This window comes from Rhododendron vialii, chromosome 11a (assembly GCF_030253575.1).
Source record: "Rhododendron vialii isolate Sample 1 chromosome 11a, ASM3025357v1".
Taxonomy (NCBI): domain Eukaryota; kingdom Viridiplantae; phylum Streptophyta; class Magnoliopsida; order Ericales; family Ericaceae; genus Rhododendron; species Rhododendron vialii.
In genome coordinates, this window is record NC_080567.1 from 38,113,714 (window position 1) to 38,132,291 (window position 18,578).

Consider the following 18,578-nt stretch of genomic DNA (forward strand, 5'->3'; position numbering starts at 1 on the left):
TGACGTTAAGAATGCAAACTACTGTCAAAGCCAAAAATAACTTAACCTCATCGTATAAATCCCAGGATTAATTCTGACACAAAGAAGTTAATGTGATCCCTAGTCAACCTAGTTTTTTCTCCCAATTAATCTAAAGCACCCACTGAAATTGCTCACAACCACCAAATTTACAGACAGTCCACTTCATTTCCAGTCAAGGATTGACTACCCTGAAATATGAACTGTGTGCATAACAAAAGTAAGAAAATGACCAGCACCAGGTAGTATGTGTTTATCGCTTGATGCCAGCATGATTGAAATTCTCAGTTACACAACTCCAGAAGGAAGACGTAGCACAAGCTGACCTCCAAAAACGCTGCAAACACAACAAAACAAAACTTGATAATTAAACAAAACAAAACCCTGATTGAGTGTTTGCATAATTTAAATACAGTGATATGGAATGTTTATTCAACCTTTTTACGTAGTAGTAACAGAAATCTGCTAGTATGAAAGTTTGAACAATTTCGGAGATGAGAACCATCGAAGGCCATAATCCGTAACCCAGAGCTGTCAGCAGATGTCCACGACTGTCCAAAACCTATTTAAAGGATTGAAAAACAAAGAAATAACGGCAAAGTATGAATCCAAAATCGAAGATTAGCAGGAGAAATCCAAATAGAGTTGACAACCATGATGGCACAAGTTACTCTCTTAAACTAAAGACCTGATATAACCCATAACAGTGCACTTAAAATAGTCCCCAGATTGATAAATGAAGTTGCTTAGTTGCTTCATTAGTGAATCAGTGATTCTTGTGATAGGAAATAACTACTAAAATCATGCACACAGATTCTGTCCAAATTTGCCTTCTCCAACAAATAAGCAACAATTCACTCCATGCGTTACTTGACAACAAATTCAACCCAAACAAAATCCCTGGGAAAAAAAAAACTTTTTAAAATAGTGCCAGGCATTTAATAATCACTTTGTTAGTAATCTGAGCATTCTTAAGAGGCCTCTGCCCACTAAGGTACGCACATGACCAAAGTCTCCCAGAAGGACTGCCTGCTTCTACATAGAAGCTGTTTTGCACAGCACTGGTAGATATATCCAAGATTCAATTAAAGATCAAGTCAAGGGAAAATGCCACCGCTAAAATAATCCACGGAAAAACCTATTTGAAATACTGTCAGCCATTTTCTAATCACTTGGTTACTAATCCGAGCATAAGTTCTTAAGAGGCCTCTTCCCACCAAGGTATGCACATGATCAGACTTTCCCTAAGGACAGCCTGCTTCTATATGTAACCCGTTTTGGTCAGCTCCAGGAGGGGAGAGATATCCATGATTCAATTGGAGATCGACTCAAGGGAGAATGCCTCTGCTAAGAGATTCACATCTTAATTCTTGCAAAGGAAAGGCTTTTCCCAGTATCCACAGTTACGAACATTCTTCTCGTTTATATAAGTGAAAGGTCGAGTCCACTTGCTGATCCAAAACAGGTGAAAGAAATTTTTGTAGATTCAGAGGTGAGCAAGGGGGGCAGAGCTTTCCCTAGTCAACTCTTCTCTGGAAATAATTTTTTCCCCATGTTACATGGACCCAGAAACGGATGTCGGGTGTGAGAACATGAATAAATATCAAATCCATCTAATTTTTTATTTCGAGGATACGGAGACCCTAAATATTTAAAAACCTTAATTAGTAACTTTATTTTCTAGCTTAAATGGTGTTTACTAGTCGTCTTAGATTCTTTCGTGCATATTATAGGAGTTCTATGAGAACTTAGTGGGGTATTTGAGTTAGGAACACACGTTTGCTAAGTTATTGTCCAACTAGAATGCTGTCTTATGCTGGGAGGCTTCAGCTTATTACCTCTGTCCTTTTCAGTTTGCAGGTTTTTTGGTCTATGCATTTCATTCTCCCTAAGGCAGTTGGGAAGCATATTGAGCTCCTTTTGAGGAACTTCCTTTGGGCAGGATCTACCAAGTTAATCACTCCCATAAGGTTGCTTGGGACAACAAAAGTTGTCCTAAAAACAAGGGAGGTCTTGGTATGAGGAGGATTATGGATTGGAATTATGCTGTAATGGCTAAACATCTTTGGGCCATCTGCTCTCATCAGAATTCCTTATGGGTCAAATGGAGTTATCTGCATATCTATCATCAAGAATCAATGCCTTTGGTCAATGAACATTCCTTCTTCTTGCTCATGACTCATGAGTTACTTCAGCTCAGACCTAAAGTGAGACCCTTAACTAGATACATGATTGGCGATGGATCTTCTACTTATTTTTGGTATGATAATTGGCACCCTGCTGGGCCTCTTCTTGATTACTATGGCCATCACTTTCAGTTGGTTTTTGGTATTCCTGTGGCAGCTAAAGTTTCTTGCATAATATATAACGATATCTGGACTCGCCCTTTTTTCTCTCTTCCATGTCCTGATTTCACGCCTCATCCCAATGTTCCTGATGCAGTCATTTGGTATGGCTCTCCTTCATCCAAGTATCAGGCCTCTCATGCTTGGAATGCTTTTAGGATTCACTATCCTATAATTCCCTGGCACAAGGTTGTTTGGTTCTCAAATAATATTCCAAGGCATAGTTTTATACTATGGATGGCCGTTAGAGGGAGCTTCCGAACCAAAGATAAGCTCCACAGTTGGGGAGTTATTGCTAGTTCTACTTGTTCTCTATGTGATCAGCTCCCTGAAACTCTGGATCACAATCTTTTTGACCGTCCCTTCTCCAGTCAACTGTGGTCTGCCATTGCTGATCTCTGTTGCATCCCCTTGGTCCAGCCTTTTGGTCTCAAAAGATCGCCTGGTTCTGCTCTAATTTCAAAGGGAAGGGTTTTTCTAATCTTCTTAGGAGACTTGCTTTTGCTGCTGCAGTTTATTTTGTATGGCAAGAGAGGAATTATAGAATTTTTCAAGGCATTCAAAAGCCTCCTTCAGCTGTTATTGGCCAAGTCAGATTCAAAGTCAGGTTAAAAGCTTCCCAAAGCAGGAATGTGAATCCTACAGCTTTATCCTCTCAGCTATGCCAGAATTGGCACATTTCTCTCTAGTTGTTTGCTTTTGTATAGGCTCTAGTTTTCAGTTGTGGTATATCCATGTATAGGCTCATACCTTTGATTCTTTGTACCTCTTGAGGATCTTTCCTTCTGGTTCTAATAAAATGGTTAATTAACCCCCCAAAAAAACTAAACATGTTCGACACGGATCGCATACCCTTATTTGAGTGCCGACTGTCCAACAGGGGTACTTTACACATTTTGAAGGATCCATGTAACATAGCTTTTCCTTTTGTTCTCTTTGTGATCGCATATAGGATTCCTTTTCAAGCTTTGAGTCTATTGTGGCAGTTGTCCATATAGATCCTTTCGAGTAGAGTTCTTGAATGCATAAAGAGGTTTAAAGCCTTTTATTTAAAGAGGAAAGTACAACTCCAAAAACCCTTTTTCAAGCTCTGGTTTAAGTCACTCATACACAGATGATTGGTGCTAGATTTTTCACTGACTAGTTGAGATTGTAGAATAGTCACAACCTTGTAACAATGACGAATTCCTCTTCTAACTTGCCACAGAATGACAGTAATGGGAAAAAAAAAACAAAAGGCATTATGTGAGTTAATGTCATTTTTCCCATCACAAACTACTACCTACCACACATAAAGATAAGCAACTACTATCGTCATATAAGGTGTCCAACGGTCTACTTCTAGCCGAATTTTTAGTGAGTCTCATACTGGTTCATGTTTGTCAGCACATGCTCTACACTCACAGTTGGTCAACAGACAGGTATCTAACACGAGCAGATATCAACCAATGTTTGGAAGCCAAACCTGAAGAACCCAGTGAGCACAGCTCAAGAACCTTGCAACTCCCAAGGCAAACACATAATGAGCTGTGAATGGTTCAACAATCTGGAAGTAGAAAAAGAAGTACGATCAACAAGCCAATTAAAAAAAAAAAAAAAAACATTTACGTTATGTGTGAGGGTACTCTACCTTTGTATTTTGCATGACACGCAGCTGGGGTAATACGGACACAGCTTCCAAATAAACACAGAATGCCCAGAAAATCCTGTTGATAATATGATGCGACGTTGATGGATGAATTAGCAGAGCCAACACAGCACAGGGCAACACCTACAACAACATGCAAAACAAGTTAAAAGTCTTTTGGCAAAAAGGAACAACTCACTCCACATTAGAGATACATAAAGAAACTATGGCAAAGAACTAAGAATATCTTGTTTATTGCGGCTATTCAGTTGAGGTAACGATCCATCATAAAAAATCAGCAACATTTATGATACCCAAAAGCTGCACCAATGCAATTTATTGCAACGAAACAGATAAGTTACAAACTGTTTGAGATACTAAAACTTTGGCATCCAAGAAAGATCATGAAGATCCCGGAAGAAATTTTGCTTTATAACGTCTTTGAACCAAAGCTATTGTTTTTGACAACATCAACAAATCTAAGTACACAAAATTCAAGTAGGATAACGGAGAGAGAATAATCGGCTTAACCAGTCGTCCACAAGAGTTAATTTTACTGATTTAGTAGCAAGGAGAATAACAAACAGGATTTAAAAGAAAACAATAAAGAGCTATAACACAATATACATATAGAAAGATAAATTTGATAGCGTTTATGAATGTACTTCACTAAACACCGAACATCTGAAAATAAAGCAAGGTCACACAGACCTTTTGATTCACTATGACAACAATTTCCTCTTAATGACACCGAAGGAAGGCTCATTTCTTAACCATTAAGCTCAATTAATTATAAACTGGTGGTATCTGAATGACATAGAAGAAAGGCTAAACTTGTTGGCCCAAAAAAATAAGCTGGTTATAACTTTGAAAGAAAACAGTGAAACAGCATGGAAATGAGAAGGCACACCACATAATATATCGGAAAGTTGTCTTTGTCCTCCATATAGCTTGACTTTAGATTAAAACGAATCATATAAATAACCCATAGAGTTGTAGCCAACGTGCACATATCAAGCAAGGTGTGTATGTCATATTCCATGACAAAGCTGCAGTACAGCCTAACAGCCAAAAATAGAGCTGTCAGTTCCTGAGATTTAAGTGAGAGTCCTGCAGATAATCAAGAGTTATCATCAGTAACGTATCCAAAGCATACATGACACAGTTATTAAAAGAAATACTGTGCTATAAACTAAGTCGCATTAACGAAACTGAAAACTGCATAATTCCAACTTTGAATGAAAACTATATCAACTCACAAGTGCTTCAATGACTTTCTGAGAATAAGTCTGTGGTTTTAACTTGCATGCACTCACTAGAAAGAATAAGATCAAGATAGCAACCAAAACAAATGATTTCAACACAATCCCCAAGAAAGACCACCATGAAAAACTGTTATAGTGCTTTCACACATTAACTCTTGCGTCTTTGGCCAACTTTTGCGTCTTCTCTGGTTTACTAACAAACCCATAAACATAAATAACCATGAATCTCTGAGAGAGAGAGAACAACTTATTAAATGTGCTTCCACCGGCTGCTATAGGCAACTGTATAAGGAATTGTATATCTCCTCGATGAAATTATTAAATTGATAACCAGAACAGGTTGACAATTAGCTGATTAAATTCATTCACGAACATATGACAATAGAACTAATTTTTGGTGTAACTAAGCGGCTAGATATATTACCCAAAAACAAGCTATTACACTGACATTTAGTACAGTTCCCAAAGGATGCTGACAAAGCAGCAATAAAACTCCATCCAATAGAAGAAAGAACATGAAAAATGAGAAATGAAATCTCCCTACCCTACAAATCAACATTTGCTCGACTACTCTATTCAAGCTCCGTTTCGTTACTTATCAGCTATAATATCCAGTTTTCTAAGATTGATTCAGCAATCCCAAAACCAACTCACGTAACAAAAATAATAGGGACCCAAAAAATTAACACAAAACCCCACAGAAATACAAAACCAACACTCTATCCATTCAAGCTCCGTTCGGTGGCAGATAAATCATACAGAAAGCATTTTTTCTTTGACCTTTGAATATGTTCAAGATTTTAAGATCAGCTAAAAGGTCCAATTTTACACCTAACATCCATTCAGGAATTGGATGACACAAACGGAAAAAAAACCCACAAAAAGATAAGAAGCTACGTCAATAAAAACGTGTAATTTGCCAATAAGTATTTTTACCTGCACAAGTTTCTTTTGGGACCTTAGAATAGGTTCGAGATAAGAAAATTAGCTAAAAGATCCAATTTTTCCTTAATCTTCCTAAGATTTGATTCAGCAATTCAATTACACAAACCAAACCAAACCCACATACGAAAAGACACAAAGAAAAAAACCCTTCTTTTGGGACCTTAGAATGGGTTCGAGATAAGAAGATCAGCTAAAAGATCCAATTTTTCCCTAATCTTCCTAACATTGATTCAGCAATTCAATTACACAAACCAAAACAAACCCACATACCAAAAGACACAAAGAAAAGAAAAACCATATCCATAGAGCCACACAATTCGCCAAATAAGTACTTTACCAGCAAAAGTTTCTTTTGACCAGAAGATCAGCTAAAGAAACAACTCAATTACACAAACAAAACAAACCCACATAGTAAAAGGACACAATCTTCAAAAGTTTCCCTAATCTTCCCCAACATTCAATCAACAACTCAATTACACAAACAAAAACAAAAACAAAAACAAACCCACATCTTCAAAAGTTTCCCTAATCTTCCCCAACATTCCATCAACAACTCAATTACACAAACAAAAACAAACCCACATAGTAAAAGGACACAAAGATAAAAACCCATATCAAAAAAACAACATATAATTCCAATTAAGTTTTTTTACCAGCACAAGTTTTCTCCTTCATGAGCTTGTAGATGAGGACGGAGATTCCAATGGAGTGAACAGCCTCGGCGGCGACGAAAAGGTTGTCGTGATCGTGCACGATGACTCGAAGCAACACCAGCGCAGCCATACCGGTGACGACGGCGAGGAAAGCCTTCACCTTTGGCGGCTGTCTCCTGACCCATACCGATACGGCGTGGATCGGCCTCTTTGTTGACCTCATCGTGTCTTTTTCTCCTCTCTATGCGGCGGTCTGCGGTGGCGAGAAAGTGATCTGAGAATGGAACGGTCTTGATTTGGAGAGAAAATGTGTTTGCCTGGGAGTCTCGGACCAGGAGTCTTGTCGATCTCTTGACTAAGGCTGTGTTTGGGTCTCTGAAAAAGTTTTTGCTTTTTTCGGGCGAGTGTTTTTGTCTGGATGTTTTGTCAGTCTTTTATCAAGAGTTTTCATTTTATTTGATTCAAAAAGGAGATGGATCGTAGATGGGGAAAAAATCCTCAATGGACAAAAAACGATATCGACACAAATCAAAGTAAAGTAGGGAATGGATCCAAATATAGATGTGCCTAGAACCGTTTAATATGTATGAACATACGAAACTCGTGTTTGTTAAATGATTCCGAACATTTTTTTATTCGGTATATTGGTGAAAATTTGATATTTACACTCTTTTTTTTTGTTATTCGCACTTTTTTTCTTTTTTAGTATTGAAAGTGGATAATTTTTTTTGCTAAAAGACAAAAACAAATATGAATAACAAAAAACAAATATGAATATCATTTCCTATATTTGTGCGGACTGTGCTCTTTTGTTTGTTCCGTTAGCATTACTTAAAAAAAGGTGATATCTGCGAATTTCTAGAATTATTTTAATAAACGTTATACTGGAGGAAAATGTATTGAAAATAAAAAGTTTCTGAAATAATGGTTTCCAAACATCCTATATAAGAGATTAAATTCTTTTTACCTTAGGTGGGGAACCCATGATTTTCGCTATCTATTGTGGGTCTACCAGACGTTCATTGCATTAATCTGAACCGTTCACCTTATAAGATTCGCAGTGTAGTGTACCTACGCAAAAAATCAATTTTATTGGACATCAATAGACATATACAAAATTAAATTTTGGTTTATAAAATAGACAGTCATGGACAATTTAACATGACAAAATCAGACTTTTTATTTTACAAACCAAAATTCAATTTTTGATATAGCTATCGATATTCGATAAAGTTGATTTTTTGCGTAGATATATTTCTTGTGGGTCAAAAAGATAAACGGTTCAAATTACTATAATAAACTCACGGTGGAACCCACAAATGGCCTTGGTGAAAATAGTGAGTTGTCCACCTGAGGTGGAAAGGATCCAATCTCTGAAAACATTAAGCACAGCCTAATTGTGGTTCTTGGTGATAAAATAGATTTAGACAGTAATTCTGTCATTTACTAGATGAAGTGGAGTCTTATCTTTGAGTGTTGTGATGATCAAATAAAGGTTTTTCCCACCTCAAAACATTTTTCTCCTTATCCTGTCCCTTTTTTTAATGAGAAATTCCAATCCATTTCCGTTACCACCATTTGCCTATTACTCCTTTTTAGACCCTTTGAAAGTGATCTTGTTTCCTAAAATGAAATTCTCCCGTTTCCTTAATCTGAAGGAGCGTTTTACCTGTGTTACGCACAGGAGCAAGAAAATATTCTATTATGTTTAATATTATTCGTAGTTTTATGTTATTTACCCTCATTACGGATGATTTATCATTAAATGTATACTTTTTAATGAGAGAATGTTTGAGCATGAGGAAGTTTGAAAGTTTTTTTTGTTTGTTGAGATTTTCTGTTCAACTTTTACTATTTTTAAAATTGCAGGAAATAAGAAAAAGATAAAATAATAATTTTATGAGAAGAATGCTACATATAAGCGAGAATTTAAAAAAAAAGAGTTTGATTTCATTTTCGAAAACGAAATTTGCTTAGAATATGGTATTGTATATGGACTTACCATCGAGGAAACCCATGAATAATTTCTTGGCACTCTCATCACCCAATTTCCATACAAGACAAGTGTGGGCAAATATGAAGGTAACGAATCAACAGACTGCACAGTGCACATACTCCGTGGTAACGAATCAACAGACTACACAGTGCACATACTCCGTGAAATGAATTCCGTAAGCAAAATTGAAGGGCAAAAAGTAGGAAAAATTTACAGTTCTTTCCTTTTCATAAGCACCTATTCTGTTCTTGAATATGTTGTCATTTCTTTTCTCAGTACTAGTTAGAACTCAGGATTCTCCACTTAGAACTCATAATTCTGCAGCTGTTTCTCTCTGGACCCCGAATACCCAGCTGAAATTTGAAGAGCGGAGTTCGATGAGGGAAGATAAAAGACTAATGAAAACTAAAGAATCCATGAAGATGATCTTTTCAGAACAGGCTTCATCTGTTTGTCTTCCTCCAGAGCTACCATACCCAAATGGGATGGATCTTCCAACATCATTTTTGCCACCAAATAACCAGCAATGGACCAGGTTTGGAATTTTCGAGCCTGTTTCCCTATGTATCGACCACGTTTCCCATCATAATATTCAGGCCAATTGTCTTTTGACAACCTAGTTTCAGCGAGTTCAATGGCGCGTCTTGCAACTTGTGGTCTCCCTGTCTTAATACATGCGGCTGTGAGTAGCCATAGAAGCACTGCAGCCACAACGGTTTAAACAACGCAAACATCAGAAAATATTTACACAGGAAAATGAAAACAGAATTGTTCCAGTATTCAACATCTTTGGTAAATTATCACCAGGATAGTTTAAACTCTATGGAAAGTTGGAGCTTAAGTAGAACAGAGTTTTAGACGGGGAAGTAAGGATCTCTTCACCAAATTAAAGAGACGCCGTTAAATACAAACTTCAACCAAATTACATTAAAGAGCAAGAAACACTGTCCAAGACAATAGTTCTCCTCTGTTTAAGGGGATTCCATTGTTCTTGATTTCTCGATTGTACAATTTGTGGGAAGAGTTTCTTCTGGTGATTTTATTATGGCATTGTCTTTGACAGGCTTATCTTAAATATGATTATTTAGTGTTCTCCGTTAAGACACTGGTAGCTAGTTTTTTCGGTTTTCCAAAAGGCCCATTAGTAAATTTGAGTCAAATAGCAATTTTGCAACAAAATAACTTATAAATTAGAATGAAGAAGCATACCTGGCCAAGACCCTCCATTATGATAACTCCACCTGGTATTCTTCGGATCACATCCTGTTACGATCCGCCATTCATGGCTTTCAATGGCTGGATAACAAACTTTTAGTGGCATTTCTCCCACCAATTCTTGCCAACGTGATTCTATTAGATCCATGATTGCAGTAGATTGTTCAGGAGTTGCTAAGGATGATAATATGGCCATACAATTTCCCAAGCAAAACCAACGGAAATCCATATTTGATGGGCCAACGTTACCAAGGAAGTAGCCCCCATGTTTTGGCATAAAATCAAACACCCATTCAGGGAGAGAATCAGGCATTACATTGAATTTGTTGACTGCAGTGTGCGAGTACTCCTCTGTCTTATATCGATAGATGTCATTAAGCTGCTTCAAGTCTAGCCAAAAGTAACTTCTCATGTGAAAGCTCAAGGCATGAAGACGCTTAGCAATTCGTTCTACAAACGCCTTCCCCTCAGCATCTTGCTTGAGTAAAAGTAAAGCACATCTCAAAGCCATGAAGAAGAGTGCTTGTATTTCAATCGGGTAACCGTATACACCCTGAGAACAAATTCACAAGAATATGTAGGTCTAAGAAAGCTAAATGTAGAACAAAGAAACATAAATTTATCGTAAAAGAAGTAATAGAAATAGCAGTTATAAACCAAGTATGTATTTTCATGTCAATAGTTTCTCTTTTGAGAATAAACGGAGCTGACTGATAGCACATTCTGAAAACAGGGTTCATCCCAGCTGACTAGATGTTCTCATGCATAAGAAAAGGAACTGTTCAACTCTTTATTGGAAGTGTAGATAAGATATTTAGAAAACCGTAGTAAATTCATGAATGTCCAATTGGTGAGCAGTAGTCGCTATCTTTGGGCGCACTTAAACTCCAGGGGCCTCTCTCCCAGCCTCTAACGAACACCCTTCAAATATAATAATCTAGGTATTGACAGAACTACTTAGGGCAGGAAATATGTTTGACCCTTTTTTCACATCATTAGTAAAGCCAAATTCAAGCAGCCTGTAGTCTCATAAGCATTTAAACTTTATCGTTCCAATAAGACAAAAACCACTAGCAACATGCTGTGACTATAAACCGGACAGTCGCATGGCATTTGTCAACTTCCCGTTTGGTTAGATTCAGATGTAACCAGATTCAGTCAAACTGTTGAGCATTAACGCACATTCAATGGTTTTTTGCCAAAGCAGTCCAACTATTTCTTCCAAAGAAAAGTTCAATGACAAATTATCTCAAATCTACATGGTTCACGACATCGTCAACAAGCCTAAGTGCTAGAAAATGTCCCACAAATTCTTCTCCACACCAACATCAAAAGACACATAAGAAGCATCTGAGACAAGCAGTAGATAGTAAGAGATGTGTCCAGCAAATAATTACATCAAGAAACTGCAGGAAACTCACCATTCTGCGATCAATCATAGAGCATCCATCAGCACAAAGAAGAGTTGGGAATGTGTCGAATCCCTCCGAAAGACATAAACTCAGTATCAGGCGCATGCCCTTCTGGCATTCAGGTTTTTCAGCCAAAGAAGTGTCTCCAGTAGACTTTGTGTACGCACGGAGCAATATAATCCACCAGAAGCCAGAATCAACTGGTGCAACTCTTCCTATTGCACTTTCACCAAAATCTGCCATTAAAGTTTCAGTATTCCTTTTTGGATCGTGGAGTACTTTGAAACTAGCTGGCATCACTCCTTCTCCCAGCTGGAACTGATCAATCTTTTTCTCCCAAGATTGAAGACGAAGAGTCTTCACAAGAAAATTCTTAACTATTTCAGGTTCCCCCTTCATCAAGAAAACCAATGCACTTGGAACAAAGTCTCTCACGAACACCTAAGCAGATAAATAAAGTTAGAGGTCACTGTTTCTACTCTACTGCCCCAAGTAATAATGTTACAAAACTTATGAAAAAAAGATGACCACATAAACAGCTGCTTTACCTAATGGTCCTAATGCAATAGAGACAAACAACCAAGTATATGTTTTCAGAATCTTATGTATGCTTTTATCCATGGAAACAAAATAAACTATCTCAATTTAGAACCAAAGGGCCCGTTCACCCGATTTGAGCATGGGATTGAACTAAAAATTGAACAGGACCATCCTATGTTTGGTTGAAACTTTTCAATTTGGAATATGAAATCCCACAAAAATACAATATATGCAATGATATAGTGGATGAGGTACTTTAATCCCATCACTATTAGTACAGTCAAATAAATGGTCTATGCGGTACAAAATGTAAGCACGTATGATCAATTGTCTGTTTAAGTTCTTGGACAAAAACAATCGATAAAAAAAACCCCAGAAGAAAGAACTGTGAAGTTTCTCCCCCTGTGATAAACTTAACCAGATGGTGGAAATTATGCAACAAATCCAAATATGCTGCATGTAGTAGCTTGGAATAACCAATTCCTTAAAAAAGACTTTTGCACAACATATTGTGCCAGGATGCTTGGGGATTCACCTGATCATAGTTAAGGTTTTCATCAGAGCTGTCCAAAGCTGCAATTGTCCCAACTGGTCGACCGCGAAAGAACACTAACGAACGCCTCAATGCATCCAAAGCCTCTGTGACCATCGGATGAGTCTCAAACCCATTTGGTGTTATGGGGGTGTGAACTCCAGTGTCAAAATGGTCCATGAATCTGGAAGAGTTGTCCACATTTCTAAATAAGGGGTGAGGAGACAACCCAATAGTCAATTCACTGAGTGACCTTTCATCACATGATCTCTGTCTCTCCGTATTCAAATTCAACGGTCTTGGCTTATCAGATAACCTCGAGAAGCATTCATCAAATCCGTCCACAGTAATTGAAGAATCAATACTTGCATGACCATTTTGTGCCACATCCACATAGAGTATAGACATTCCTGAAGTTAGAAATTTGTGAACTACTGGTATATTGTTTGTGATTCAAATGTTCGAAACCTGCATTTTAATCAAGAAATATTCAGTCAGTTATCATGGAAAAAAAAATACTCATTATGTAGTTGAATAGATAAATATGATATTCAGCAGCAGTAACAAACAAACTCTGTTTCTCCAAAACAAATCGGCTGAAACTCAGAAGAAGTTCAAGATACAAAAAGCATTACAATAACACAGTTTTGTTAACGAGTAACAGAAGAAAATTGAACCCCCAAGGGGTTGGTCAAGTGGTCTTCGCCTGGGACTTAGGAGTTTGCTCCCTCCTAAGGTTTCAAGTTTGATTCTACTGCCACCAACTCATGGGGCCACCTCACCCCACGCATACAGGGCACGCTCCTAACTTTTAATCCCTTGATTAAAAGAAAGATAACTGTCAACACATCTCTAAGCGTGTGAAACGGCTGTGGAAGAAGCTATAGGGATTAGTCTGTGTGCGTAAGCTCGCCCGGGACACCTTGCATTACCAAAAAAAAAAAAAACAGAAGAAAATTGGGCAAGAATTCTGAGATACGAAAAGGATTATAGGAATAGTGATTGGTTACTGAGAAACGTGAGGAAAACTTGATGTAAAACCTGAAAATCTTGAACCTCAGTTGTTTTCGCCTTGGTAATAGTGTTCAGTTCAAACCCAAGGGTTTGGCCAAGTAATAGAACGAGAAAAGCAATAAGTTTCTCATGAGGTTGTTCATGTTCGAATCGACAAAGGTTCATTACAAACCGGGGCCATGAAAGGGTTCGCCCCATGTTTAACTTCAGGTCCCATAATTAGTCGAGATGTGCGCAAGCTAGCCCCAGACATCACCTTCTAACAAATAGTGTTCAGTTCAATAATCTTGAAAATCGTTGTCATCAAGAGAAGATTAAACCCATTTCGTAAAATAATCTTGAAAATCGTAGTCATCGAGAGAAAATCGTTGTCATCAAGAGAAACAGGATTTCGAAACTTTTGAAACCCTCAATCAATCTTGAGATTCTGTCCATGACAACGTGAAGCATTTGAGCTAAAACAAAATTATTAAACAAGAAAACAAAGAGCACACTCTCGAGGTCGAGTCATCTTGGTACGAAGGCATGCAAGAATCAACGTCAACGAAGGAAGGTAAAGCAAAGAAAATCAAGATTGGAGTGAACCTACGTGTACCAGCTTCGCAAAACGTGAATGAATGTGAGACGAGATGAACAATTAATATAGTTGGGGAAATAAGGCGGCGGGGCCAGATATCGAAGGGGTGGGCCGTTGAATGAACCTCGGGGTGTGATTGGTGTAGAAAGAAGGCTGAGACCTACGTATAGCGAAATACACATGCATTACATACATGTATAGATTTGTGCCCTATACCTGGAACTCATGAGAGAGAGAGAGAGCACTGAGCAGTGATTCCAGATTCATGGGGTGCGCAGTGTGGGTTTTTTGATCACGGAGAGTGTGCTGGGTGGTTAGCGTGCAGGTGAAAAGTGACGAGTGTGAAAGCATAAGGAGAGGACTGGGTTTTTGTTATTTGAATTTTTAATTTGACCATGAAAAAGGCTAGGGTGGGTTTAGGCTATACTATTGAATTATACACGATAATAACAGCAGTCAAGTTATTTTGGCTAGATGATTATTTAGGTGATATATATAAGAAAAATGATCCGTTTAGAAATTGAAAAATATAAATTTTAGTCCCTTCAATTTAAGTGAGAACGTCATTAGATATGGTTTCTTCCTTTTCAGTTTGTTTTTTTGGTCCTTTTTACGTTAGAGAATATTGCCTCGTGACAGATTCAAAATACTTTCTGTAAAAGATCTGACCGCATTTATATCGGAATCCAAGCTACGGTCTTACTCTTTTCTTTTCTTTTTTTAAGGCAACATTTGGAGCTAAGAACCGACCGGAAGAACCCCCAAGGTCTTAGGCGCCGTTCCGAAAACCTTTTTAAAAATTAAGTACTTATTTTGTTACTTTTCATTCAAAAAATAAGAAGGGTTATTCTACAAAATCTAAATAAAAAGTTCATTTCACATTTTCAAACTCAAAAATAATATAAATGAAAAAAAAAATCAATTTTTTTTGTACCGTATAAAAGATCTCAATGAGATCTATCAAACAAGATTCATAGTGATAGGAAAATTATTTGCGTAAACACATGATTTTTGAGCTTGAAATTGCCTTATACAAAAAATAAGACTGTTGATATGATAATGGGCGCCGGCGGAGGGGAATCGTACGGCGGCCGCGCCGGGCCGGCTCCGGCTACCGAACGGCCAATCCAAGCCGTCCAAAAATTTTAAAAAAAAAAACGGAGGGAGCTCTTGCGGGAATCAATGGCATCCGAGGTGTGTAGGGTACTTGATCCGAGCACCCCTTTTCTGTGTATATATGATCAAGCACCCTACACTGAAAAGGAGTGCTCGGATCAAGCACCCTACACACCTCGGATGCTATTAATTACCGCGTTAGCCCCCTCGTTTTTTTTTTTAGAATTTTTAGACGGCTCGGATAGGCCGTCCGGTGGCCGGAGACGGCCCAGCACCGCCGCCGGTACGATTTTCCTCCCCGGCCTGTCGGTACCTATATAAATTCTTTCAAAATAAGTACCAGCCTTCTTATTTTTAGGAACAAGCCTTCTTATTACACAAAAAATAAGTTTTTATTGTGTTTCTGGAACGGGCTCTTACCTGTGTTGGGCCTTTTCTGAAGCAAGTAAGGGTTTGTTTTGGGTCCATCAGTGGGCCGAAATGACTGGATTTGGGCCCTTTCCGAAGAAAAATTCTGTCTACGAGGGTTGTTTTCGTCCATCGTGGTGGATAATTTCCAAAAGTATAATGGGAAAATGACGATTAATAACGTGTTTTGATAATTAATATCCGTTAAGAATATTTTCAACATTAACAAATATTCTTAACTTATCCTTAGCGGATATTAATCATCAAAACACGTTCTGGACCGTATTAATTGTCCTCTTTGTTTTAGGCTTTTAGCCAAATGTTTATGAAGATATTTTTTTTTCTAATATTATATATATCAGCGGGAGTTAGAGGTAAATTAGTGCATAGAGTGTTCAAGAGGTTATTTATGGACCTGAACCCCAAACGCCCACAGGTGGGGCTCAAACCCTGGCCTCCCACATGAGAAGGACCAGGAGATGCTAACTGGACTAAAATCCTTTAACGTTTATGAAGAAATTACGTTGTTACTTTTTAGTTTTTTCTCTCTTTTTTACCCGGAAAAATTACCATACATGTCTGACAGTTACAAAATAAATGAAACAAAACAGCATCGTGGTGTCAATGGGCCAACTAGTATTGTTGATTTCTATTCATGAATGGGAAGCCAAGCAAATTTACTCCCATAATCTTTCAAAATGCTCTACACCTTGTTCTCAATTTTCACACTTGGCATTGAGTTTGCAATCTCCATCATTACTCTCACCGTCTCACATTTAGTTGATTGAGATGTAATTCAAAGATAATTTTACGTGTACGCTCAAGTTAACACTCACGATTTATGTAACTTCGGGATCGACCACAAGTCAAGTGGAAAAAGCAACCTGCCTTTACGGACGCACAAGTTTACATTTCAAGTGACAAAGATTACCTTTGCATCCTATCATTACGAGATAGTCTAGGAACACAACAACATGTACAACGATTTACCGATGTGGCAATGTTTAATTTTCAACTTGACGTATTATAACTTCCGATGAGATACTGGCAACATATGTATGTTATGCAAATTTATTGTGTTCTTAGACTTCCTCAAATTTTTATCTTATTTTTTTAAAAACACACTCCAAGTGTGTGACCATCCCGTTACAATATGGTAAGTTGCATTGCTTGTTCGCAATGATTTTACTCGCTAAATAAAAGTATAAAAAATTGTTGGGAAGTCCACTATAGCATATTTGTAACCCACTAAATCCACTTCTAAATTTCATAACCCCTCTAGTCCACTAATTAGGTTTTGGTGAGGCCTTAAGTCCAATTTAATTAAAAAAGGAAGTAGTTCAGGACCAAAATACCCTTATCTTTAAAAACTGTTAATCTGATATATTTCACTCCTATAAAATCTCCCATATTCCACTCCTATAAAATCTCCTATATTCACGTTGTTCCCATATCCAAAAGGGAAACAGAGTCCAAACGAGAGAGAGAGAGAGAGAGAGAGAGAGAGAAGATTACCCTTTCCATTCAAATCCCATATTTTTAGCCCATTATCCGTTCTACGTTTAAAATCCCAACAGTTACGTTGGAATAAAGCGACAGAAGATTCTCATTTTCTGATACATTGTATATAACGTAATTGTACATATATAACGTTATATACTCGTTTATCAGTTCTCATTTAACGTGCGATACTTACATTTTACGTTATATACTCATTCATCGGCTCGCATTTAACGTTATATGAGTTTTTGAAATCTTTTTTTATTATAATACAAGAACATATAACATTCCACGTTTACATCTGAACGTACATATATTAACATAAAATGGTATATGTTCTATAATTTTTTTGGAGTTTCGCTGCACAAAAACTCCCATATAACATTATATTTTTACTTTATTGAATTGGTCCGCGCAGCGGCCTCAATGACTTGCTTCGAGTAACAATATATGTTTTTTTTTGTTGGGAGGTACATAAGTCAGCAGCTTTCATATATGTTATATGTTCTATTTTTTTGAAGTTTCACAGCATAGAAACTCACATACTCCTATAACGTTATATGTTTTACTTTATTGAATTGGTCCACGCAGCGGCTTCATTGACTAACTTCTGATAACCGTATATAAATAATAATCTTATATATGTTTACGATGCAAAAACAAACAAAGAACTTTATATGTGTATTATTTTGCCACATAAATAAATACACACAAAAAAACGTAATAAGTGTGACAAAAAATAAACATATAGCCTTATAACATTATACATGAGATTCTGTCTTTTCTAACTCTAAAAAAAATGGGAAAAAAAAGAAGAGGAGATCTTGTAACTTCTTTCCCTTTGTCGCCGTCGCCTTCTTCACGGTCGATTTCATATGTAACTTAATACTCTTCACCCCTTGAACAACTGCACAAATAATAAGTCAGTAAGGCCGCTGCGCGGACCAATTCAATAAAGTAGAACATATAATGATCAGAGTTTGATATAATCATATTTACTCGCAATCAAAACCCTAACTTATATATTATTAACTGTTCAATTGTGTTTTGCTAATGAGTTCCTATATATACCTTGAACTGGACTCAGTTACCAACATTGATATAACCATATATAACCCTATATATTTGTTGAACAGAACATCATATATAATGTCTCACGAGATAGTAGATCGTATATAACGTTATATAAATCAGAAACTATATATACATATATGCAAAAGCGACAGAACATCATATATAATGTCTCACGAGACAGTATATTGTATATAACGTCTCACGAGACAGTATATTGCATATAACGTTATATAAATCAGAAACTATATATACATATATGCAAAAGCAACAGAACATCATATAAAATGTCTTACGATACAGTAGATCATATATAATGTTATATAAATCAGAAACTATATATA

The 18,578-nt window shown here is 37.1% G+C and overlaps 2 protein-coding genes across 4 annotated transcripts; both read right to left on the reverse strand.

Moving 5' to 3' along the window:
- Positions 1 to 22: 22 nt before the first annotated feature.
- LOC131308029 (uncharacterized) lies at positions 23 to 7,336 on the reverse strand. Of its 2 annotated transcripts, XM_058334835.1 has the most exons (6): positions 6,854 to 7,336; positions 4,901 to 5,100; positions 3,994 to 4,134; positions 3,829 to 3,909; positions 456 to 580; positions 23 to 355 (listed from the first exon to the last, which is right to left on the reverse strand). In XM_058334835.1, the coding sequence occupies exons 1-6, from the start codon at positions 7,074 to 7,076 to the stop codon at positions 307 to 309; spliced, it is 819 nt and encodes a 272-aa protein (XP_058190818.1). In that variant the 5' UTR covers positions 7,077 to 7,336; the 3' UTR covers positions 23 to 306. The 2 variants fall into 2 exon arrangements, with proteins under 2 accessions (XP_058190818.1, XP_058190817.1); XM_058334834.1 differs by lacking the exons at positions 23 to 355; positions 456 to 580 and adding an exon at positions 3,034 to 3,239 and having other exon boundaries at positions 3,825 to 3,909; positions 6,854 to 7,270.
- A 1,637-nt stretch (positions 7,337 to 8,973) lies between these two features.
- Positions 8,974 to 14,514, reverse strand: LOC131308030 (probable alkaline/neutral invertase B). Of its 2 annotated transcripts, none has more exons than XM_058334837.1 (5): positions 14,385 to 14,514; positions 12,552 to 13,016; positions 11,486 to 11,917; positions 10,059 to 10,617; positions 8,974 to 9,550 (listed from the first exon to the last, which is right to left on the reverse strand). In XM_058334837.1, the coding sequence occupies exons 2-5, from the start codon at positions 12,954 to 12,956 to the stop codon at positions 9,255 to 9,257; spliced, it is 1,692 nt and encodes a 563-aa protein (XP_058190820.1). In that variant the 5' UTR covers positions 12,957 to 13,016; positions 14,385 to 14,514; the 3' UTR covers positions 8,974 to 9,254. The 2 variants fall into 2 exon arrangements, with proteins under 2 accessions (XP_058190820.1, XP_058190819.1); XM_058334836.1 differs by lacking the exon at positions 14,385 to 14,514 and adding an exon at positions 14,152 to 14,375.
- Between the last annotated feature and the right edge of the window lie 4,064 nt (positions 14,515 to 18,578).

Excerpts from the sequence above, each read along its gene's own strand:
- LOC131308029 (XM_058334834.1), bottom strand. The coding sequence starts at position 7,076 with ATGAGGTCAACAAAGAGGCCGATCCACGCCGTATCGGTATGGGTCAGG. Across the intron at positions 5,101-6,853 it reads GAAGGAGAAAACTTGTGCTG|GACTCTCACTTAAATCTCAG; the intron begins GTAAAAAAACTT and ends GATTATCTGCAG. Across the intron at positions 4,135-4,900 it reads ACTTTCCGATATATTATGTG|GTGTTGCCCTGTGCTGTGTT; the intron begins GTGTGCCTTCTC and ends ATGTTGTTGTAG.
- LOC131308030 (XM_058334837.1), bottom strand. The coding sequence starts at position 12,956 with ATGTCTATACTCTATGTGGATGTGGCACAAAATGGTCATGCAAGTATT. Across the intron at positions 11,918-12,551 it reads AAAACCTTAACTATGATCAG|GTGTTCGTGAGAGACTTTGT; the intron begins GTGAATCCCCAA and ends TTATCTGCTTAG. Across the intron at positions 10,618-11,485 it reads CTATGATTGATCGCAGAATG|GGTGTATACGGTTACCCGAT; the intron begins GTGAGTTTCCTG and ends ATTTGTTCTCAG.